The following is a 25,371-nucleotide window of genomic DNA, read 5'->3' on the forward strand; positions in this document are numbered from 1 at the left end:
GTTTTACGTTTTTTTTCGTTTTTTTTTTTTTTGGAAGAGAAGGCCAATTCATTAACATTTAACATTCCTACACTACCTGAGTTTATTTTTATGAAACGAAAATGACGATTTACTGATAAACAAGCTAAACAAACATCAGAAGATTATTGTTTAAAGTGTTCATTTGTCATTACAGACACTTAAAACGGTGCTGAAACATAGGAAGGCCAACTATGACGCACATGCTCCCGGTTAGGATTTGGCGTCAACCGTTGCACAAAAAAATGACGGAATTTTCCCTCCGTACCTCTATCATGCATACCCATGTAATCCACAAGCTAGTCAAGAACTAGAGAGAACACCCGTTACCAGCTAAGTAAATAAAATCACCAAGGAGATCTTACCACACTATAGAATGCCTCGTGCTTCTCTTCATTGACTTGTAGAGCTTTCACTTCTCTCTCTAGCCTTACGGCCTCATTTCTCAGTTCAAGGATTTTCATATCAAGCGCTGCTATCTCTCTTTTGACACGATTCCGTCTTACCATAGTCTCGTTATAATCAAATGAGTCTTCAGCTTCCATCATTAGCTTTAGAAGAATGTCTATCCGAGAAAGTAAGACATCGACATTCATTCCTAGATGTTTAAAACCTATTAAACTCTTCCTCCATGCTTTAAAGTCATCCTTAGGAGTACCAAGCTCACTAGCTCTAATGGCATCAGCAATATCAACTGTTTCACAAATGATTCCTGCAACCAATTTACTGTTCACCCCTTGCATAAGATTTTTATGAAGATAAGTTTTCTGACTGCGGCAGAGCTCGTAGTATTTAGATCTATAGTTTTCAGACATCTCCGGGTCGATAATCCAACCGTTAACTGTTATAGTGAAACTCTCTAAATCTGTAACATCCCGAATCTCAACACTGGAGTCCAAACGTTTTATACCTTCCAACACTTCTGTATCCTTTCGATTACTCTGATCTTCAGGCTGTTTGGAGCTTGACAGTGGAAGAGTAATATTCTGATCCCCACCAAGATGCAGGACTGAAGGATGAAACTTCACACGCTTTCGTATAGGGTCGTCAGTTGCCGTTGTTTCCTTGGGACCTGATGTGGGGAGAGTAGCATCTTGATCATCACCAAGAAAAGGGACCGAGAGATGAGATTTAACGTGTTTTTGTGCAGGACTTTTAGTCATCTTCATTTCCTTGCAACTTTTCAACGGGGGAACAATATGTTGATCCTCGCCAATTAGAGGTACTGCAGGACGACATAGTATGTGTTTTCTTGTATATTTTATACCCGTCTTTCTTTCCTCAGCATCTGTGTCAGTCAATTTTGAAACCCATTCAGAGAAAAAGTGATGACACTTAAGAGTCACAGCAATTTGAAAATCCAGCAACCAACAATGAACTAACTGAGCAGAACGAGGGAAGACGTGGAAATTACCAGCTTGGTCACTCCCTTTTGCAGGAATACCAGATTTTAGGAGGGAACTAGCAACCTCAACATTCGCCAAACTGTGTGCTCTAACTATGTAAACCTATAAAGTGGAAGAAAGAAACTTGAGTGTTTAACCAGTTTGATCCTAAGTGCGGACTATGTCTATAACACTGCATAAACATTAGGCTGAGCACATTACAGAAATGAACAACCAGTCTAATAATATTCAAATAGATACAACAAAAACTGTGAAAATAATGAAAAGCACTGATAACAAATCCAATAATGATCACCTTGAATTTGGTAGCCTCGACTAATTGTAAAACCAAGGCATCTCCCTCGACTAACTTGTGTGCAGTGGCAAACCCTCTCCATCCACCACTTAGTCCAAACTTACGAGGAAGGTAGTTTGCAGTGTACTCTTCCCCATCCTCGCCTACCAAGGTAACTTCGGTATCATTTTTAGGTAGGGTCGAACAAAATTTAGAAGTAAGTCCCTGTTAGCAAAAACCAAATTCATGACAGTAAGATAAATATTTAGAACACCTAAATATGAACAATAGGTAAAAATTTGGTATTACCAGCCAAAAACCCTGAACAACATGTGACCGGAGCATAAGTTTAACCAAGCTTGGGAACTGGGGATCCAAACCGAATTGGATTTCTTCAGCTCGCACTTCAACTAATGATTTAGGCTTCTCAACTTCAGTCATCAATCTGGTTTATCAACAACTTCAAGTGAACAACTGAGAGACAAACTCCTAAAATTTATCAAACACAAATGTAACATGCAAGAAATGATGGTAACATGAACTTACCTTACATCATTCTTCTTACCACTAGCAATTACCTGTTCAGTAATCATACAGTTTGCTTGTCAACACCCACAATATAAAATAGAGTGATTCAAAACTAAAAACCATTTTGGTAAATTGATACAATCGATTTACTATCAGGTGATGAGTTCATACTTCTTATGATGTGCTATTGTGTTACATAACTACATTTTTATACTGCCTGAAAAAATTCAGAATTGAAAATTACAACCAAAGGCATCAGATGAGCTATGGAAAAAACATAACCACATATCGAATAATGCTAGAACAACCACAAATTGTAACCATCCCAATGACCCAACTGATGTTACAGTTGCAATGCTACAGACATAGTCTCAACTGGTTCAACCCATCTCACGCACAGCAGAATCATAGCATTCTATGTCAACTTTTGATTCCTCGAAACGTATCTCCTCAAGACTAAAACCCCTCTCATTTCTCAATCTTTACATTTAAAGACATCAGAGCTTTTACTACGAGGTAAAAATGCAAGTTCTTCAACCAACACTCAAACGTCATACTAACATTTGAAAGAACAAAGGATGATGTACAAGTGTGCACTCCACTACGAAATTATACTATTTAAAAGAACTTCAATTTTGGTTTACACAATCAAAAACAAAAAACCTATGCCTTCTCATGCAATAGAGCTTTCACTAACCAAAATGTGGTGCATCGTAGGTATAAATAGACTAAACTTACATGATTCATATCACCCTAATTGATAAAGTACATGCAAACAAACAGATTATAATGAGGTTTAATCTTAATAAAACACTAAGCATTTGAGGGTTTCTTTACCTACAAATTAAAAAAGATAATTATCCTAGGAGAACAGAAATAACAAGCAGCGATAAAACCTATGAGATAAAAACAGAAAAAGAGAGAGGGGAACCTTAGAGAGAGAGTGGGTTGTCACCATGGCTGAACTGGATTTCATTTTTCTGTTTTCTTCTTCTTTTTTGTTTCAGACACACTCACTTAGATTTCGGAGTTTTCTAAACCGGAGGTCTCCACATTTCATACTTCCAAGAAATTCTAAATGGTCAACACGTCAGACCCTTTTGTTCTTTTTCTGTGAAGACAGCAACAATACATGATGTATCGATACTCACCCGGGCCAACCGGGCCTCCTAAACACCTAGGGGATGTTTGTTTGTCTGTCTTGTGCTCCCCGTTTGCCTCCGCTTGGTGCCCTGTGCTGGTTGACCATACAGGACTTGTCTGTCTATCACCATTTCAAAATGGCTTGGTTCATCGATAATGCCGCCCATAACGACTGTGAGTGTGACTGTGAACGTCTAAGGTCCTGCCAGCCTGAACCAAGAAAACACGCAGATGCCTAATTACACAGGCAGGTTGCAGTAAGAATTCACTCTAACCCAGTTTCACCTGGAGAGAGTAGTTGCTGCTTGCAACAAATAGTGAAGAAGAGTGTTCACTACTATTTTTCCACAATTACCTAAATGCAATTACATAATACAAGACCCTTACAGTTCATACATCCGTACTCCTACGATGTTAACATACAACAGGATCTGAGATGTTCCTACATCCCAGCCATTACCATACAATTTTCTTCCATACCCATATGACTCAAGTGATTGATATGGAATAAAACAGCTCCGCCAGCTAAGTAAATTCACCAAGAAGAATTTACCAGACTTTGGAATGCCGCTTCGTGCTTCTCTCTGTTACCTTCCAGAGTTGTTAGTTCTCTTTCCAGACTCATTGAGGCATTCCTTAGTTCAAGGATTTTTGCTTCACGAGCTGTCATCTCCTCCTTCAGACGATTCTCTTCGATCACTGCACTGTTGTAATCAAACGCCAAAGCTTGTTGCAGATGTATGCCAACACGAGAAAGCAAGAACTCAACATTCATTCCTACGTGTTTATAAAATTTTAAGCTCTTCTCCCATGCTTCGAATATATCCGTGGGAGTACTGAGCTTAATAGCTCTGACGGCATCAGCAATATTTACTATATCGGAAATGATTGCGGTAACTATTTTACGATTTGGTCCCTCCATAAGATGTTCATGAAGATAAGCTTTCTGACTGCGGCAAAGCTCGTAGTATTTACTTCGAACATCTTCAGATATCTCGGGATCTATAAGCATGTCATTAACTATTATTGTGAAACTATCCAAATTTGTAAACTCCTGAATCCCAGCAATGGGCTCCGGAAGTCTTGCACCTTCCGAGACTTCTGTGTCTATTGCCTCAACACTACCATTCTCTTCAGGTTGTTCAAGATTATGATTTTGATTATCTGTGTCCGAATGATGAGACTCTGCGCAGTTTTCTGCAGGACTTTTATTAGTTGCATTCATTCCTGGCGGTGCAAGATTACTATTTTTATCTCCACCAAGGAAAGGGGCTGAAGGATGAGACTGTGTGCAGTTTTCTGCAGAACTTTTATTAGCTGCATTCATTACTTTACCACGGTTTTCTGCAGAACTTGTATCCATTACTTCTGTATGTTGATCCTCTCCAGAAATAGGGACTGCAGAATGAGATACTTGGTACTTTTCTGTACATTTTTTAGTTATCATCCTTTCCGTAGCACCTGCGCCGTCTTTCCAATTTCAAAATCCAAGAAAAGAAAGAGGGAAGGCACTTAGAATCATAGCAATCATAGAAAACAAAGAAAGAAAGGATTTGTGAGCAGAATAAGGGAAGACAATGAAATTACCTTGCACACTCCCTTGTGCAGGAATATCATTGTTTGGAAGGAAATGAGGAAGGTCAACATCTGCCAAACCGCGTGCTCTAACTATGTAAACCTATAAGTTGGAAGAAAGAAACTTAAAGCTCAGAATCCTAGATAGAGTTTAGACAATGTTTGTTACATAGATTGGCAGTAATAAGCGGGCTAAACATAAGATTCATTGAACAAATACATCTAACGGAAATCAAGACGCATAGCAATAATGTTTGCATGGATAAGAAAAAAACTGTGACATGTTTTTATCAAGGAACTAACAAAAGGCAAAAACAACAAATCATATAATGATCACCTTGAATTTATGAGCCCCAATTAAATGGAAAACCACGGCATCTCCCTCGGCTAACTTGTGTGCAAGGGAAAAACCTCTCCATCCAGCACTTAGTGAGAACTTCGGAGCAAGGCATTTGACCATGTACTCTTCCCCTTCTTCATCCAACAACGTAAGATCAATGTCCCTGCTTGGTAGATTTGGATTGCAGAATGCGGATGGAAGTTTCTGTTAATAGAGCAAACTGATGCCATTAACATAATGTCTCTTCCAACATAATTTGGTTCTGAATTTGAAATATTTTATATGATTAGATCAAATCTGTAATTACCATCCAAAAACACCCACTGACATGTGAACGGCGCATAAGTTTAATGAAGCTAGGATAACTCGGACTCAAACCCGTTTGGATTTTTTCAGCTTTATCTAGGATTGGTGATTTAGGCTTACCTATCATGGTCAATAGTCTCGTTCCTCTGCAGCCTCAGATGAGTAACAAAGACAACATTTTATCATGAAGAAACTAACCAAAACATAAACAAAAGGACAAAGAAAGTTCGTAGCCAAACATGAACTGACCTCGATTTCTTTTTGAAAGAATTGGTGACTACCTGTTGAATAAAAGAGGAACTTGCTTTCTTAAATCCAAAAAACAAATTATGGTGATTCAATTTGCTATAAACAAATCCAAGAGGCTAGAGATAATCAACTTTAAGACCAGGTATCAGGGTCATCCATTGTTATGTTTAGGAACATAACTCTTCTGCACCATGACAGGCCGGTCTTTGTAGCGTATTGGTCGAGGAGCACTATCTACAAAAGCTCTGCGATGAATGCTAGCCCAAATGATATGGTGGTAGCTGCAAATTCCCTCATAAAGATTGCAAATGTTTGCATTATCTATAGTTTGCAAGATACTCCTACAGCATTGAGATTCTAAAACCCCTTCTTTTCTACAACTAATGATACAAATGTTTTGTGATTCAAATTAACTAAAGAAACATAAAATGTGTGAAACAGTAGTTGATTCATCGTAGGATTAACTAAGTATTCATGTGCACAACAGAACCCTAATAAACACAATAATCATGAAATCAGAAACAGCGAAAGATGAGAAGTGATAGGAAAACCTTGGTGAGACTCGTAGGGATTTCTTTCTTCACTTTCATTTCCAAATTTCGTTTCAGATTTTGGAGTTGTTGGATACAGTGAGTTTAAGTCTTAGGAACTTCCAACTGCGGTGTTCGAAGTTCATGGATTTGCAACACCTCAGCTCTAAAATCGCCGTCTAACCACCAACACCACTTGTCAATTACCACGTTACCAGGTGTCATTTTAGGAAAAACGATGATTACTCCGATCTTTTTTTCTTTTGTTTTGGTTTATTGGACAAAGAAAGATGTCGTATGATACTAATACTGGAGTAACGGGGGTTGCTTTCGTCTTGCGTGACTATGCTGGAAAACCGTGGGGCTATCTATCGAAGTGCTATACAGGAATAAAAGATTCTGACCAGGTAAAATGTCTGGCTTTTTTTCATGTGGTTCACCAGAGTATCACGTTGTCGTTCAATTACAGTGGAAACTCTTTTAATTAATACTCGATTATTTAATAAACTCTCTTAAATAATATTTTTGGCCGGTCCCGAATCGGGGACAACGTATCAAATTAATAATTCGCTAAAATTATAAGATAATACATTTTTGATTACCTATGTAGACCCCTTATGAAATATAAATTAATAATGCATATATATATTCAATATTAATGATTTACGAAGACTTTTTGAAAAATGATTCAATTATCTTATGTTTTTTTCTAAAATCAATATCGCGTTGAATTATATCTTTAATTTTTCTTATCACTGTAAGAATTTTTGGTGTTTTCTCATAGGTCAGCAAGAAATTATTCAATGTGATTGCCGATTTAATAGCCTCGTTTCGTGAATGGGGCTCTATTGTAGAACTTTCATCATCTTCTTCCACATCTTTATCAGTTTCCATAACGCTCTCGGTTATTTCTTCATCAGTCAAAAATTGTATAACTTCATTTTCTTTTGGATAATTTAGGACATCTCCGACATTCATTGAATCGTGATAACCCAACTTCTCGATCAAATTTTGCAAGTGAGTTATTTCACTGGTTGTATGTTCATACAAATTGTCTAAACTTGTGTTATCTGTTGATCGAAGTTTAAAATGACAAAAACATCAATTTGTCTAAACTTGTGATATGAAATTTATCTATAAGTTATAAATTAACAACTATTAATTTATCGATTAATTAATATCTCGTTTAATTAATAAATTTTGATGGTCCCAACAACATTAATTTATAGAGTTTCTACTGTATATTATGTTTGAGACGGACCCGCAAGGAATTGACAGAGCCTCTCCGGTGATAGCATGGAAGAATAAAGTCATTCTGCAAGATGTCATTTTATTCCCAAAATTTGTCATAAATCTCCTGATAAACTCGTAAAATTCAGTAGAAAGCTTGGTGTCACTAGAACTTGGTGTCACTAGAACTTGGTTAGATAGTCCTCCTAGTATTATTGAGAGTTAATTATTATCAGACAATATAAACACTTCTAGTTAATAAAAATATTTATATTTGGCATCAATAAAACATGTATCAGTAATAATTGTGGCTAGGCCTATTCTTATGCACCATGGAAAAAAGAATCCATTTGCCATATTAGTGGCATGGGAAACCAGCCGCGTCACCAAGGAAAAAATGATAAGCGATGGAATTCCTATCGAGCGATATGCTGAAAAGCGCCAGCAACATAATGATTATCGTTGTCGTTGTAATCTCCATTGCTCGATGGAAATTCGATTGTTTAACGACTATTTCCCCTACTTCATTCTTATATATACGCCTCCTTACTTCATCAAATTACTCACACCTAGAGAACTAACCAATACTCTGATGCATGTATGTTCGGGTCAAATACCTAGAGTTCCTGAGCCAATAAAAGTACTCATAAGAAGATATATGTATCGAGGGAGGGAATGGTTCCACCAGAAGATGATGCACGATTATTTTCTTCCCAGTTGTGTGTTCTCTGATCAATATTTCCAACGTCGATTCTGTATACCCCGGCACCTGGTAATAAAGAGCTTTGTCGAGTAAAACCTCAATTTAATTATCAGTTTGATGCACTGAATATTAGAGGTTATAGTCTTGAATAAAAAGTTACATCTTCTCTAAAGATTCTAGGTTATGGAAAACCAACGGATTCGAACGATAAGTATCTTCGTATGGGAAAAACAACTCCATTCACTTATTTTTCATCGTTTTGCGAAGTAATAATTAATCATTTTGGTCCAACATATTTACGAAAACCAACCGAGGAAGTCCAACATATTTATGAAAACCAACCGATGAAGATGTTGGAGAAACATTAAGGAAGAATGAGGATAAGAGATTCCCAAGAATGTTATCTAGGTTTGACTGTATGCATTGGATAAAACAGAGATGCCCTACTCATTGGGACGGTCAATATAATGGTCATTACCCAAAACCAACCGTTATCCTTGAAGCTGTTGTTTTGATTGTTGCTATGACACGCTTTTTTTGGCCTTCCGGGTTTACAAGATGATATTAATGTTTTGCACAAATCGTCTTTGTTTGAAGGTTTATCTCCATCAATATGGCTAATCCTGCCAGTGTTATTATAATATACTGGTAAAGTTATTGGGTGATGATACCAATGATCTGAGTTTGAAACCACTAGCACCAAATTCTTAAACGATAAAAAAAAAGAGGTTAATGCTAACTTTACTCTAGATAAAGATTTATCTCTTTGCAGAAACTACGTAATATACTATCCGAAGAGGGGTGAAGAACGACGTCAAGCTGGTTTAGTCAGACAAAGTTATTGGGGTAAAATTCATGAGACCTTCTACAATGACACAGGTAACCCTCACAGCCGAGATCTGCACAACTGTTTTGTCCATTTTTTGAAATAAGAACAAAATGAAAAATTCACAGCTTTAGTTCGGATTGTAAGTCGATATAGACTTAGGAATGAAAGTAAAATTAAAGAATCACTTGATAGCTTGAGCAAATTAAATTAAAATTAGAAAAAAAAAAACGCCGTTGCCGGGGATCGAACCCGGGTCACCCGCGTGACAGGCGGGAATACTTACCACTATACTACAACGACCTTGTTGTGTTCTATGTTCTAACGCTTTGAACAAACTCTGAATCAACTGTATCCCACAAGCCCATCGAAAAGGATACTTGACGTTAGAGGCACATCATATCTCGCACCCTGACAGAATCTGATGCATATAAGATGAAGCAATCGAGGGTATTTTAAACCATATAATGACTTATGTAACTAATAAACAGAGTCTGGTTTAGTGGCATCAACAAAGCATGGTGGCTGAGTCACACAGACATCTTCAGGCAAATCTCCATGAAGAAATGCATTACTAACATCCACTTGAGAAATAAACCAGTCAAAGTGAACTGCAAGAGCTGATACAAGTCTGACAGTAGTTGGTTTAACTACAGGACTGAACGTTTCTGTATAATCAAGTCCTTCTTTTTGATGGTATCCTTTGGCAACCAATCTGGATTTAAATATTGAAATGGTCCCATATGGATTTCTTGTAAACCCATTTGCACCAACTAAGTTTTGATAAGGATGTGGAGGAACAAGAGAAAAAGTACCTGCATCCTTTAGGGCTGTGTGTTCTTCTTTCATGGAGTGCTGCCAAACTGGGCTTTTCTTAGCTTGAGTTAAGAAAGTTGGTGCAGTAGGAGAGATATTAGCATTCATTGCAGCAGATAAAGCATGTTTTTTAGAATATACCTTTGGCTTAAAAACTCCATTCTTGTCTCTTGTAATCATCTGATGTTTATTGACAGTGGAGATTGGTGCTGAAGGTTGTGAAGAAGCAGAGACAGTATATGTAGGAGCTAATATGTCATAAGTAGCACTGGGAGAAGCAGTAGAAGGGATGGAATCCATAGAACAATTTTTCTCATGTAATAGTTGACTTGCAGGTATGTCAATGATAGTATCATCAGCAGTAACAGAGACTGAGGATGGAAGCACGGATAAAATACAGTCAGCTGAAGTAGCACGCATAGAAGAAGGAAATACAGTAGTCTTCAGTGGAAAAATAGTTTCTTGAAAAAAAAACATGTCTGGATACATAAACTCCGCCAGTAGAAGTATCTAAACATCTGTAGCCTTTGTGTTGTTGACTATAACCAATGAAAATGCAAGTTTTGCTTATAGGATCAAGTTTAGAAGATGCATAAAGTCTAAGCCATGGATAACACAAGCAACCAAATGACTTCAAAAAGGTATAATCTGGTTGATGATGAAAAAGAAGTTCATATGGTGTCTTATTACCAATTGCTCTAGTAGGTAATCTGTTAAAAGTAAAGTTAGCAGTGTGAAAAGCTTCAACCCAAAAGGAATTGGATAAACCTGACTGAAGTAAGAAAGTTCTGCCAACATCTACTAAGTGTCCGCGCTTATATTTTGCAACACCATTCCGTTCAGGTGTATGTGGACAAGATAGTTCATGAACAATGACATTACTGCTAAGAAAAGCTGATAAATCTTTATGTAAGAATTCTCCTCCACCATCTGTTCTTATAGTTCCAATGTGAGCATTAAGAATGTTCTCAACTTTAGCTTTGAGTAGAAGATTTTTTTTTTTAAAATCTGATTTTTCATACAAAGGAAAGATCCAACGATATTTGGAGAAGTCATCTATAATGTTCACATAATACCTATACCCTGAGTTGGACTTTGCAGGACTAGGACCCCACAGATCTAAGTGTAAAAGCTCTAGAGGCTTTATTCTACAATGATGAGACTCTGTAAATGGTAGTTTGTGACTTCTACCAACACTACATTCATGATAAAACAAAGGAGTTTTAAGTACATTAGGAATAGCTAAACTTCTACAAACATGTTGCATTGTTTGAAAAGATGGATGGCCAAGTCTTCAGTGATAGATAGCTGAGGTAGTTGTAGATGTCACACCAACAAGAGCTTTATTAGATGATTCATGTAGAAAACGGAGAGGATAAAGACCATTAAGATGAGGGCCTTGTAAAAGTGTCTTCCTAGTTGGTAAGTCTTTCACAATGAAACCATTAGAATCAAATGTAATTGAGCAATTATTGTCTGAGGTAAACTTGTGAACAGATAACAAGTTCTGAGAGGATTATGGCACATGAAGAACATTTGACATCTTAAAAGTATGATTAGGAGTAGACTTTAAAGTAAAACCAGTATTAGTGATTCTCATACCTTCTCCATTGGTTGTTTGAATCTGTTCAACACCATCATAAGGAGAAGAAAATTGCAACTCAGAACCATCATATGTAATGTGGTTATTTGCTCCAATATCAGCATACCATGGATTTTTTCCTAGAATGTTGGAAGTAGCTAACATTGCACTCAAATTTTGTGGAGTACTGACATTTTGATAAACAAAATTGAGTTTGTGCCTACGTGCTAGAGATGTATGTCCACCTTTATTGCAAATCTGGCAAATAACAGTGTCTAGAGTAGGAGCTACATTTGATAAGAATGGATTTGGTGGTGGTGTAGGATTTGGTGGTGGTAGTTGAGAGTTAAACATTAAAGGACTGGAAGTAGATACTCTAGCAGGTAACTGAAAATTGCTTCTGAAAGAAGGATTATAAGCATGATTATATCTACCACGATTCCTGTAGGAAGAGGAATAAGAAGTAGACCTTTGATGTGCTAAGAAAGATTGTTGAGATTGAAAGGCTGCAAAGACTTTACTATTTGCTATAGTTAAGAGAGATTTGGATCTTTCATTGACTACAACTTCTTCACTGAGCAGTAAGTTGTGAAGTTCACCAAAGGATACCGGTGGATTGCGTACACGAATCTATGTGCTAAAGGCATGATAATCATTCCCAATTCCATTCAATATTATTACCACCAATTCATCATCAGAAACAACAGAACCAGTAGCAGAAAGTTGGTCTGACAATTTCTTGATTTCACCTAAGAACTGAGTGATTGAACCAGATCCAAGTTTCAAGGATTGCAATTTGGTTCGTAATTGGATAGAGTGTGTTGTTGAAGTTCTTGCAAATCTTAAATCAATACTGAGCCAAAGTTCTCTTGATGAATCAGCACCAACTACATATGGAATAACAACATCTGAGATAGTTGATTGAAGCCATACAATCAAGGTATTATCATCATCAATCCAGGAAGTGTGGCTCGGATTTATAATTCCATGTTCTAGATCTTCTTGAGTAATATATTTAGGAGGACAATGAATAGAACCATCAATGAGACCTAGAACTTTGTATCTCTTCAACAATAGAAGTATAAGATTCTTCTAGGTGATAAAATTGTCATCCTTGAGCTTGAAATTAATGATATTGGTGATTTGATTGAGAGGAATTTGAGAGATTCATGACTTATAAAGATTCAAAGCCATTGATGAATTGGAAAAGAAGAAAAGAAAACGAAAACGAAAATTGAAGCAACAAGATTTGGTAAAGAAAATAAAAAGATCAGAGGTATTGAGCGGAAGTGAGGATCTCTGGTCCTCTTGATACCATAGTTGAGTTATTCAAAGATTGAATTACAAGTTCTCTCAAGAACATGTTTAATGGTGACTGCAATTACTCAATGTAATTGTCCTTCTTACAGGTTACAGGGAAGAGGAAAGCTATTAATACAAAATAATTAACACACACTCAGAGACCCAACCATGTGTAGATTTGATTAAGCCAATGACAGAGCAACACATCACTGAGAGTGACAGCTAGCAATGACATAGTGGAACATCCTGTCATGAGTGTAAACCAAGTGTTACTCAGACAAAGGACTGTTATTAGTTACTACTTTGGCATGGTCTGGCTCGATGAAAAATGAATCTGGCATTTTGTTTTATGGGTAAACTTTTTTTGTACCTCAACGAAAATGCATGATCTGCCTCTTTTAACTGTCATGCCCAGAGGCATACTGTATAACCACCTTGAATTTTTTTTTCAGATGAATTTCTGTTTTTCTATATGTTCACTTATTTAAAAGACAGCCTATTAAACTCTAAATATTATGCAGTAATCTTTGATTGAAAATTCATTAGCCTCGATAGGTGGCTAATACTTAAAATGATACTTAGTTTAGTTTTACCAATACAATATAAACAATACGACTTTTAATTAAAGGTAGGATTGAATGTGACAATTCACCTCCTTTATATATCATAACTTACACTTAAATATGACACCAGAAATTGTGTTTATGTTGTTATGCTGAATCTCACTAAATTCATAACATTCACATGTTCTACAACATCAACAATACTATATAAAGCAATATGTTCATATTTTACTGGGTGTTTTGGTAAAACTTCAATCTCCTCCGACATCTCATTCTTCTAAATATTGATGTACTCAGATTTATTAAATATAACTTTGGTAATTTATGAACCATGGATAATAATTACCTTTCGCGGAGCTAAGTTATGCTAAACATTCAAATAACATCAATATAGTGAAACAATCATTAAAACTTGTTAGTCACACATAATTTATGTTTCGGAATTACATTCGGATAAATAAAATCTTTTTCTGATGAGACAATCATTCAAACTTGTTAGTCACACATAATTCATTTTAGAGAATTATATCACATCCGTGACGGACAAAAAAATGTGAATGAGACATGATATAGTCAAGAAAAAAGAAATCCACCTGATATGTTTATAATGACATTGCATTTTCGTAGATTACTATATTCTTGTTTATTTAACAATTATATTATTCCTGGTGAAAATTGAGCTTCAAATTCACTGTCTTTTGAGTTTCATAAAATAATTAGTGTCATTATGATATAGGGCGAGAATAACATTATCAATTTCCCCCATACATAATATAGATTCATGTATTGTTATAATAACATTAGTTTTTGAAAAATTAATGCATTGACATGTTCAGCTCTCGGCACTAACTGATTGTCAGTAGCGATCCAAATAGATATATACATTAGATTATTTTTTCTGATATAGATGAATAGATTTATACAAAAAATTAATATGAAGACTTGTACCATCACACAATACAAACACAGTTCAATTGATGAAGTAAACAACGTGACGGTAATTGGAAGTATAAACTTTTACGATTCATCGTTATGGGAAAAATCTACTCACCATATCCGGGTGAAAAGTTAAACCATCTTTCTTGAATACAGTATCTTGTAGATTGTGTCGGAGCACCATCTACCTAAATGGCCAAACTATATTTTCCATTTAACATACACTACTGTCATAATTATTGGTATTAAACTTCAATTTCCTCCATCTTATCAACTTCCAAATTTATTCCTAAAACGATGAAATACTTACTTCTTTGGTCAATTGAAAGTATTTACTAATTATTTTGGGGAAAAGTATGACCACCTTTCATATATAGCATAAGACAAATAAATCAACGAAATAAATGACTTATATATTTATAAAAAAGATGTTGTACTTGTTAGTTTTTTTATTTTCACAATACTTCATTCTGGAATCCTCCCGCAAAACAAAAAAGAAACTAAGAACGACAAATAATAAAGAGAATGGATTAGTTAATAACACAATATCGTGCATACTTAAAAGCTCATTTTTCCTCGAACATAAATCTTTAGAATGCTCTCTCATATACGGCTAAATGATTAATCATATACTACACGATATCAGGGAATTTTCAAGGTATATTTTTTTTGAATGACACAAAAAATTTAATGATGGCAAATCGTTGCAATAATAGGTATTTGTTACCGAGTTTGTAGAGGGTTGTGGAGAAATTACCTTCTTATCCTCAACTTAAAATGCCAAGTTACTTTGATACCCGTTACTATATCCACCCAATTTCTACTCTTGCTCACGATGAACCCCAACATCTCAACAACTCCCCGTTTTTTTTCTCCAAAAATATTTAAATTATAATTTTTCATTTTAATTATCGAAATTCAGAAAACAAAATTAAATCAATTGTTATAAGTTTTTCATTTCTTGTGTCTGAAAATCGGAAGAGAAAAAAAAATATATGTAGGGAACAACTAAGAGCATGAGACATAACTTCATTCATTTACCATTTCATCTCATTCCATTGATTTGAGTTTCAGAAAACTTTGAGATTCAACTTCGGAAAACTTCATCAACAACTATAATCAATTATTTTCTGAAACATCGATTTAAGGCTAGACTTAAGTTTAATTGATCTCTCATAGAAGTATAGACACTAATTTATAATTTTGCGAATTCAGATATGTGAAAAAGCGGGGGTATAACAACCTCACCCAATATTTCTTTTAGCAATCTGTATGGACTAACTCCAATATACTTCCAAGAGAATCAACTACACAGTTAGACTCAATCTTAAGAAAAGTATATCAAAGAGTTATATCTCAATTTCTCAATTCAATCTGCAATCAAACAAATAAGAATTTGCGAGCCTGATTGAATATAAGAGAAATAACTTGAACGGTACCAAAGACCAATGTTCAAGGATCAATCAATTTCAATCAACAACCAAAGGTTGGATTTACCAATTGATCCATTCAACGCACAACCTGTGATATTTCAATTATATAACAAAATATAATGCGGAAAAGAAATAACACAGACACCAGAAATTTTGTTAATGAGGAAACCGCAAATGCAGAAAAACACCGGAACCTAGTCCAGATTTGAACACCACACTGTATTAAGCCGCTACAGACACTAGCCTACTACAAATCTAACTTCAGTCTGGAATGTAGTTGAGCCCTAATCAATCTCACACTGATCAAGATACAACCGCGTTCCTTACGCCTCTTGAACCATGGCGGATTCTGCGCATGTGATTCCCTTAGCTGATCTCACCCACAACTAAGAGTTTCTACGACCCAAAGTCGAAGACTTGATAAATAAATTTGTATCACATAGAAAAGTCTATTGAATAGATAAATATGTCTCCCACAAATATACCTCCGAGTTTTTGTTCCGTCTTTTGATAAATCAAGGTGAACATGAACCAATTGATAACCCAAACTTATATTCCCAAAGAACAGCCTAGTATTATCAATCACCTCACAATAATCTTAATCAATTAACGAAACAAGATATTGTGGAATCACAGAAAATGAGACGAAGATGTTTGTGACTACTTTTCAATCTTGCCTATCGGAGATATAAATCTCAAGCCAATCTTACGATTGCACTCAATCACGATAGAAAACAGCAAGATCAGATCACTCAACTACAAAGAAAATAGTTGGGTCTGGCTTCACAATCCCAATGAAGTCTTTAAGCCGTTAACCTCATGGTTCCGTGAAAAACCTAAGGTTAAAGGAGAATCAACTCTAGCTTATACAACTAGTATCACACAGGAGGTGTGGAGATTAAGTTTCCCAGTTGCTAGAGTTCACCTTTATATAGATTTCAAATCAGGGTTTGCAATCTAAGTTACCTTGGTAACAAAGCATTCAATATTCACCGTCAGATGAAAACCTGATAAGATTCAAGCTAATATCTTTCAACCTTTAGATCGAACTTAGCTTATTATGCACAAATTAAATGTATCTTCATTTAGGTTTGAGTAACCGTACCTAAACGTGTACACTTAGTCGGTTCAACAATAGTTAACCAATGGCTAGCCATATGTGCACTTTCATATCAACCTTATTCATCTTTACCATAACTAGTTCAAATGACTCAAATGAAACTAGTTAGAGAGTTGTTCAATTGCTTAGATCTCATAGAAGTATACAAGATGATTATGAGATTTTTCGTGGTTTGTTGTAGTAATGAGGTTCAAACTCTCGGACTTGTGAAGATTAAATTTAAAGATTTGATAAAATAATATACAAAAATATTAACAAAGTGGGCGAGAGGTAACCAAGACACTAGATTCCACTATTATGCAAAATTGAATGATAAATATTTCAAAACTCTATTCAATTCTTAAGTCCTCTTTTATCTTTAATTCACTATCAATCATACAAATTCTCAAACATTATTTGTAAACCTTAAGCATAGATTATCAAGAGATTAAACCAAGCATAACCTATCAAACTGAATAAAAAATAATTAAGACAATCATTCAAATAATTTAAAACTTTGCAAAAGCAGCGATTAGGTGAATTATATAATAAATGAAATAGTTACCCATTTATGTTGCGTGAATAGCTTCCTCCATTGCCTTGGTTACGAGGGATTTAGCTCATCATAGTAAAAATGCTCTCAAAATAATTTATTATGGCTCAAAAATGGTTTACAAATGATGAGAATATGAGAAATACAATAAGACCAGAGACCTACGACCCTCAGTGACAAAATAAGACTGCTGCGGCTGTGTCGCAAACGCTGTGGAAAATAACACTGCCTGATGTACGACCCACATGTGTGAGTCGTTATCACTGTAGATAAACGACTGCTGCTGCAGGTCCGTTCTTCGTGTTCTTCATGTTCATCATCAGCAGCAGCAGCAGAAACCGAGTTTGGGAAAACTCGAATTTCTTCTTCTCTGGCTCTCCTCAGCCCCCCAGACTCTCGACACCCTCTCTAGTATACCCAAAGAGCCTATTTATACCCAACAACAGCTCCAAATCTCGCCAATAACTCCAATATAATTCTTCATTATGCGTCCAGTGAATAACAATATTTTCCGAATATTTTCTTACCAAACTTGGAATTTCTTGCGTAAACTTCCTCCCTCCACGCTCCAAATAGATTCTTCACGACCCAAAGTGATGCTCGAGCCATTCCACATCATCAGAACACGTCCATAACTCTCCATGACGCGTGATTATCATCCTCCAGTGCATGCTTGCCCTGTTTTGAACTCGAGAATCAAAACACGTATTCCAGCCAAATTTGATCGAAACCACCACCCAAACTTTGTTCCTTATGCCAAATCACATCTTTTTGCCAATTTTCAGCGATTGAATCGCACTCTAACCCATTCATTTTGACAATCAAAATTCTGCTAGTTGAAAACTTCATTTCCCGCCAAAAAGCTGTTTTTGAATTTAAAGAGAAGATGGATGCCCCTTAACCAGAGCTTGGGTGCGAATAGCAATTGGGTGGAAATAGTAATTTTTATGGGTTCCTCCGGGACATTTCTGGGATGCTTCCGGTGCATTTCTGGGGTGCCTACGATACATTTCTCTGGGGTATAAAACACTGCTTTTTGAGCCCATTTCGCCGCAAGGGCTTATTTCTCTAAAAATTCCTACAAAGACATAAAAGAACACAATAAATACAAAATTGAGCACTAACAATACATACAATAGAGACATATTAGACACATAAATGCGTCTATCACAAGACACAATCGAAGCAAAATCGATTTTGATTCACTTGAATCAATTCATGAACATTATAGCCACGGTTTGCAAAGATTGCATTCCTTGTTATATAAATGTTTTAGTTCATGAACAAACCTATTTCAGAAAGTAACCTGCTTAGGTATGAAAACGGGTACGCATACTTAAGTAGTCGGATTGAGTTTGTTTTTACTTCCAAATTCCAACAGAAATTTACGGACGCGAAACTTCCGCCAGTATGCGTACAAGTACGCATACTCACTCGGATTTCCAACAACCGCCAGTATGCGTACGGGTACGCATACTTTAGGTTCTCGGTTTTGGACTTTTACACAAATGTGAGAACACACTATGTTTATATCCAAACATGGTTACTTGTTATAAACTCTCATTTCAATCATTGAAACTTTCTTAGAGGATGTTAAAATAGTTGTTATCCACAAACTATTAGGATCTAAGCGATTTTCAAGTTATTGAAATAATCAATATGATTTTCGTCACGAGTAAAGATGAACTTGGCTAAAGCGAACGCTTTCCAACACATATTTCGATAAATAGATAAGCGAGATAAACTCGGTTCGAAATAGCAAATGTGTATAATTGAAGTCTATATAACATTACGACTTTTGTCTCAAATAGGAGATAGAGTAGATAGACTTTTGAGTGATAGATAAGTTCAAGTCTCCACATACCTTTTGTTGATGAAGTTCCACAAGTTCCCTTGAGTAGTTCTTCGTTTTCATTTGATGAACGTCGTGGAGTCTAAGGCCCAACTATTACTATGATAATCCGAGACTTAGCTATAAGTAGACTAGAAATCAAGACTTATAGTTTTTGCAACTAAAATTGACAAACAAGCTTGAGATAGCAACGCTTGCGAGTTCGACCGAGCAATGCTCTAACAATCTCCCCCTTTGTCAATTTTAGTGACAAAACTATCAATACATATGGAGTACAAAAAATAAACTTTGTAGCTTCTCATCCAAATGCTTGATCTCCTTGGTTCTTCAACATTACTCGAAATCTTCGTCACTTCCAAGTACTCCAATGATTCTAAATGTGTTCAACTCAGCAACATCGTTGTTGAAGATCCGTAGCTATAATAATGAGAAAACAATAGCTCTCAATCATTGTTATACAATGTCATAGTATTATTACACAACATCAAAGTTCAATTGTATCACAACTTCGACAACAATACTATGGTGATATGTATCACTCCCCCTTAGTCAATACTTCATCTCACATGAAAACCACTCCCCCTTACATAATGATCCAAAAAACATATGTATTTGTAGTGTTAACTACACATTAATTCTCCTCTTTTGTCAATAAAATTGGCAAAAGGTACGAAAATTAGTGGGATCCTAATGAAATTTCCATAGAGATACTTCATTACCAAAAGAAAAGTACATATCAACTTTTTTAGATGCAATCATATAGTCGAAACTAAATGCATTCATCAAGGAGTTTATAAAGATACAAGATAACCCCTATAATATTCCACAACCGCACTCCCCACAAAGATTTGGCAATTAAGCACAAGTTCAATTAAGAAATAACCCCCCCCCCCCCCCCCCCCCCCCATAAAATGCCATTCTCAGAAGAACAACAAGATTGACCTTACTTTCACAAGAAAAGAAGGATTTGAACGAAAAATTTGATACCGAATAGACTTGTTATCTACGTAGAAACAAATATGAAATTGAAACAACACTACAATGGCGTTCGAAGCCTTGATTTCCCAAAAGATATAAATGAGTCCAGGGGAAAAAGGCTAGAGAACTAATGAACCAAAACAACACCTATAGACTACCGTAAGTGTTGAAACGTAGCAGTGTCTAAAGGTTTGGTGAGGATATCGGCCAATTGTTGTTCTGAAGGCACAAATTCCATATTGATGATACTATTTTCATAGAGATCTCTAATAATATGATACCTTATATCAATGTGCTTAGTTCTTGAGTGCTCAACATGATTCTCAGTGATGCGAATCGCACTTGAGTTATCACAAAAGATCTTCATTGTTCCAGTGTCAATTCCATAATCATCAAGCATTTGTTTCATCCATAGAAGTTGAGTACAACACGAACCTGCAGCAATGTATTCTGCTTCGCTTGTAGACAGGGATTATGAGTTTTGTATTTTGCTGTGCCAAGCCACAAGATTCAACCCAACATAGTAAAATCCCCTAAAGTACTTTTTCTGTCTTCCACACATCCTGCCCAATACGCATCTGGATAGGCAGTAAGATCAGTGTTAGTATAAAAAGTATAGGATAGACCATACCCTCTAGTATGTTGAATATATCGTATGGTCCTCTTCGCAGCTGCAAGATGAGATTCCTTTGGATTAGCCTGAAATCTAGCACAACAACCAACACTAAATGCAATATCAGGTCTAGTAGATGTAAGATATAAAAGGCTACCAATGATAGATCGATAAATTTTTTGATCCACATTTACTCCTTTCTCATCTATATGTAGTTTACCAGCGGTGGGCATAGGTGTCAGTTTTGGAGTTGACTTATCCAGACCGAACCTTGAGACAAGACCCTTAGCATATTTTTCTTGAGATAAGAGCATCTCCAATGAGAGGATGTTAACTTCCTAAATTCTTGGCCACCTAGGATTTATTGAGAATTAAAAAAAAAATAGTCTCCAACGGGAATGTGAACAAAGAATGTGAGGATTAGGTGGCAAACGGTTAGTTTTACATCCTCAAGTAGATCCTCTGGTTTTAGAAGATCTTTTAGAGGATGTGAACATCCTAGTCATACTTTATCCAAAATTAATTGGGTAGTTTCACGTTACTTTTAACAGATTTTATAATTCTAAAACTGCCTAACCAATTATATTCTTACAAATAGGCAAACAATCTACTAAACCGTATCTCCCGTTGGAGATGGTTTTCTTAAACTTGCTAAAAATAAGGAAAATTTCATTAAACATCAACAAAAGGATTTCTTCCCAAACGTCCACATAGGAAACATATTGAGGATCCATTGGATATGCTCTAAGTAAATTCCATCCTTATGTTACTGAATTTATAATCCTAAAAAGAACTTTAATTCACCAACATTGCTCATTTCAAATTCTTTTCCAAGAGAGACTTGAATTTTTTTTTCAAGTTTCTCAGAAGTTGAACCATATCATCTACATAGACTTGAGCAATGATAACATCTTTCCCACTCCATTTGGTAAACAAGGTTTTATCAGCTCCGCCTCTCGAAAAACCTTTCCTAAGAAGAGAAGTAGTTAGTTTTTTGAACCAAGCACGAGGTGCTTGTTTTAACCCATATAATGCCTTTTTAAGCTTAAGGACATGATCTGGCAAATCAGGATTTTCATAACCCTTAGGTTGAGCGATATAGACCTATTCCTTTAAATTTCTGTTTAAGAACGCGGATTTTATGTCCATTTGAAACAGCTTAACCTTAAGAAAACAAGCATGAGCTAATAACAACCAAATGGACTCAAGGTGTGACACATGAGCAAAGGTTTAGTCAAAAGTTGATACCCTTGATATGTGTAGAATACACCGTATTTACTATCTAGAGTTTATGCTTTCTTTGCTATTTTTCTTGTAAATTATGTATTTTACGCATGTTTTGAGTTTTATAGTTACTTTGGAGTCATGCGGAGGAAAGGAAGAAGAAATCACCCAATTTGAGCAAAAAAAAAGGCAAAACTGTCATTCCATGGGTGAACACTATCTGGAGCCTAGTCAAGGTTAAAGGGCAACTCAATTTGGAGAAGTACTAGACACAAACCAGCAAGGATAAGGGGATGCATACTTTGGTTATCCCTTATCGTGGTGACCTGGTGTTATGAATCCTACCCTATTTATAACCTGAACCCTAAATCGAGAAACATTTCTTTCTCTCCCAAATCATTAGCAGGCCTGAAATTGAGAAGAGAAGCAGCCGCTGCTGCTGTTGGGTCCAAAAAACCAAGATGAAGAATAGGCAGAGAGAGATGAATCTGTTGGAGACATAGAATATCGATGGCAGTCTGCATCTGAAATTGAATCGTGGAAGATGAGCATGACGTTGTTGATGTGATTCGGTGAAGATGGGTAATGGATCTGAGGGTTTGTGGTTGCTGATATTGAAGATTAAGAAGGAATTCAAGCTGAAATTGAGATGGGTTTTCCTCGATTTAGAGTTTATAGTGAATAATTGGAATTGTTGCCGTCGAATTCAGTGGATGGAATAGATGGAGATTGGATCTGAGGGTTTGTAGAAATACTGATGTTGATATTCATGGGTTTGTGTTAAAAAATTAGAGAAGAATTTCATGGGTTTGATGGATGGTCTTGCTGCTGCTGTTGTAACAAATGGTGGTGCTTAATGAGTTAATGTTGTTGCTGCTCAACTGGAACTGTCGTTGTGTACATTGGATGATTTTCAAGGGTTAAGAGGTCTGAAATTGAAGTAAAGGTGGAGTTTGTGCTGCGGCGAATCAAGAACAGGCAATTGGGAGATGAAGGTGGTATTGTGTTGAAAATGTTGAATGACTAGATGTATGTTAGGATTATTACAGGATGAGAATAAGAACTTCCTGAAATCGACCTGCGAATAGTCGTAAAAACATAGAAAACTCTGTCTGATTCTCCATTCCGGCGAGTTATTCGTACTAGCCGATGACCGATCCTTACTAGTAATTCAGACCACTCAGTCGATCAAGACAACTAACTCAAGCTGACTGGGTGTGACTGACTCAGAGCTTGACTTCAGTAACTAACAACTGACAGTTAACTCCAACGGAATTTGACGGAATATTCGTCGACGTCAGCGACTTTTCAGGCCGGATTCCGGTGATCCCGAGGACTTTTCAGGCGACCAAAAATAAAGAAATTTGTGAAGAATTCTCTAGACTCATCTAGACTCATGGGTTTGAGGAATTGGACTTGAATTTGGAAAGTGAAGATGGAAGATTTGAGAAAGACAAGGACTTGGAAAGAAGACTTACAAATGGAAAGGGATTCTATTCCTAAGAGGATTGCTAGGAAATTGAAGCCTATAAATAGAGAAGTTCTCTACTTTTCTATACACTTTTTTTCAACCTTTTGCACACTTTACACACACAATACTTGTGTTTTTTCTTGCTTTTCAAAATTCTTCTTTTAGTTATTTGTGTGAACTTCAAAATTCTCCTTTTAATTATTTGTGTGAATTTCAAAAACATGAGTAGCTAATTTTCTTATTGATTGAGGATGAATTCCTAGTTCTTGACATGATTTGAGTTATTGTTTTAAAATCTACCTTGAAGTTTTTCACATGATTATCATTTGTTTTTACTAATTGGAATGTTTATACATTCATGGTTGTTTGATAGATTATTTAGAGTGCACGCTGAATTGATTTTTTAACTCAACCTAAATCTAGTATAAATTAGGGAATACGTAATTGTTCTCGACACTTTACACAAGTAGAAAACACGAGACCTTGTGGAGGGATTCCGTGGAGCAATTGTGTGTGAAAACAACACTATAAAGTGGACCAAGCGAACCGAGTCTAACTACTAGTACTAAACCTAAATTCATAAATCTTAATGCGTTCGTGGAATTACATCTTGTAAGCGAACCTCAAGGTGGTTCTTTTGAATAGAATCTGATAACTAAGCGTACCTGTTACTCAGTGATACAAGGGATTTTGGGGTTAGCTAAGCGAACCTGCTATCCTACGGTTGGTGATAATCTGTGACTAATAACATGTGGATGAAAAACATAACTTGAATCATCGTTTTGCAACGAAGAAGGATTCCTTGGTCTTGTCTCTCTTATTGATTTTCTTTTATCTTTTAATTGATTTGTTTACTTTCTTTTGCTTTTATCTAAACCAATAATTTCCCCCCTTTTGTGACAATTTTACAACTAAAAATCTCTTGCCCCTCGTGGGAACGAACTTGACTACACTATATTACTTGTTAATTAGGTGGAAAAATATTAATTAATTTATTTTGATTACGACACGCATCAAATTTTGGTGCCCCTGTCGGGGAGCAGCGGACGATTTTAGTTGTTCTTATTTTACTTTTTGCTTTATTCTTGCTTTGCTAGATTCTATTATCGTATCTAACGTAGTTTTTGAGAATCTTGTTTTCAGGTGCTTGATCTCTGGCACCTAAACAGTGGGATTACCAACATTGTGGGATTACAACTCGCAAGGGAACAATACTACAAGAAGCTCGGAACTTGCAAGAAGAGCCTTCTACATCAACAATGGTAGGCGGTAATAATAATCCACCACCACCTCCACCTGCGGAGAAGAAGTTGGGAGAGTTAATTTCTCCGAATTTGGATTCACAACCATAGAGTATCACAATAACTGATCCAATGGAGATGAAGTCGAGTCTTATTCACCACCTACCAAAGTTCAAAGGGCTTCCCGGTGAAGATCCAAATCGTCATCTTCAATCATTTCAACACAAGATGACAAGTCTTAGGCAAGGTATCGAAGATAGGGATAGGGATATGTTACAAGCCTTTCCGTTCTCCTTACAAGACTCAGTCGAAGAATGGTTGTATTATTTACCCCCACGGAGCATTACAACATGGACCAAGATGAAAAAGCTATTCCTAGAGAAGTATTTTCCAGCTTCTAAGGCGGCCGTGGTTCGTAAAGAGATTAGTGGAGTCTTAAAAATTTCAGGAGAATCACTCCATGAGTATTGGGAGCGGTACAAGAAGTTGTTAGCAAGCTGTCCACACCACAACATATCACCAACACTTATCATTCAATATTTTTATGAAGGATTACTTCCGGATCAACTGTAGGATCAGA

At 36.1% G+C, this 25,371-nt stretch overlaps 2 protein-coding genes and 1 non-coding gene across 6 annotated transcripts; all 3 read right to left on the reverse strand.

Moving 5' to 3' along the window:
- Nucleotides 1-70: 70 nt before the first annotated feature.
- On the reverse strand, nucleotides 71-3,308 carry LOC113308758 (B3 domain-containing protein Os01g0234100-like). Of its 3 annotated transcripts, none has more exons than XM_026557223.1 (6): nucleotides 3,182-3,289; nucleotides 2,245-2,276; nucleotides 2,008-2,143; nucleotides 1,720-1,923; nucleotides 1,433-1,526; nucleotides 71-1,306 (listed from the first exon to the last, which is right to left on the reverse strand). In XM_026557223.1, exons 1-6 carry the CDS (start codon nucleotides 3,200-3,202, stop codon nucleotides 366-368), a joined length of 1,428 nt encoding a protein of 475 aa, XP_026413008.1. In that variant the 5' UTR covers nucleotides 3,203-3,289; the 3' UTR covers nucleotides 71-365. The 3 variants fall into 3 exon arrangements, with proteins under 3 accessions (XP_026413008.1, XP_026413007.1, XP_026413009.1); XM_026557222.1 differs by having other exon boundaries at nucleotides 72-1,306; nucleotides 3,158-3,308; XM_026557224.1 differs by lacking the exon at nucleotides 3,182-3,289 and adding an exon at nucleotides 2,398-2,436 and having other exon boundaries at nucleotides 72-1,306.
- Nucleotides 3,309-3,715: 407 nt separating this feature from the next.
- LOC113309247 (B3 domain-containing protein Os01g0234100-like) lies at nucleotides 3,716-6,639 on the reverse strand. 2 transcript variants are annotated; one of them, XM_026557662.1, is made up of 6 exons: nucleotides 6,391-6,639; nucleotides 5,840-5,871; nucleotides 5,592-5,736; nucleotides 5,282-5,488; nucleotides 4,957-5,047; nucleotides 3,716-4,830 (listed from the first exon to the last, which is right to left on the reverse strand). In XM_026557662.1, the coding sequence occupies exons 1-6, from the start codon at nucleotides 6,427-6,429 to the stop codon at nucleotides 3,905-3,907; spliced, it is 1,440 nt and encodes a 479-aa protein (XP_026413447.1). In that variant the 5' UTR covers nucleotides 6,430-6,639; the 3' UTR covers nucleotides 3,716-3,904. The 2 variants fall into 2 exon arrangements, with proteins under 2 accessions (XP_026413447.1, XP_026413446.1); XM_026557661.1 differs by having other exon boundaries at nucleotides 3,716-4,839.
- Nucleotides 6,640-9,359: 2,720 nt separating this feature from the next.
- Nucleotides 9,360-9,431, reverse strand: TRNAD-GUC. The gene has a single exon. It is a non-coding gene; the product is annotated as a tRNA-Asp (tRNA).
- Nucleotides 9,432-25,371: the final 15,940 nt, after the last annotated feature.

This window comes from Papaver somniferum, chromosome 9 (assembly GCF_003573695.1).
Source record: "Papaver somniferum cultivar HN1 chromosome 9, ASM357369v1, whole genome shotgun sequence".
Classification (NCBI taxonomy): Eukaryota; Viridiplantae; Streptophyta; class Magnoliopsida; order Ranunculales; family Papaveraceae; genus Papaver; species Papaver somniferum.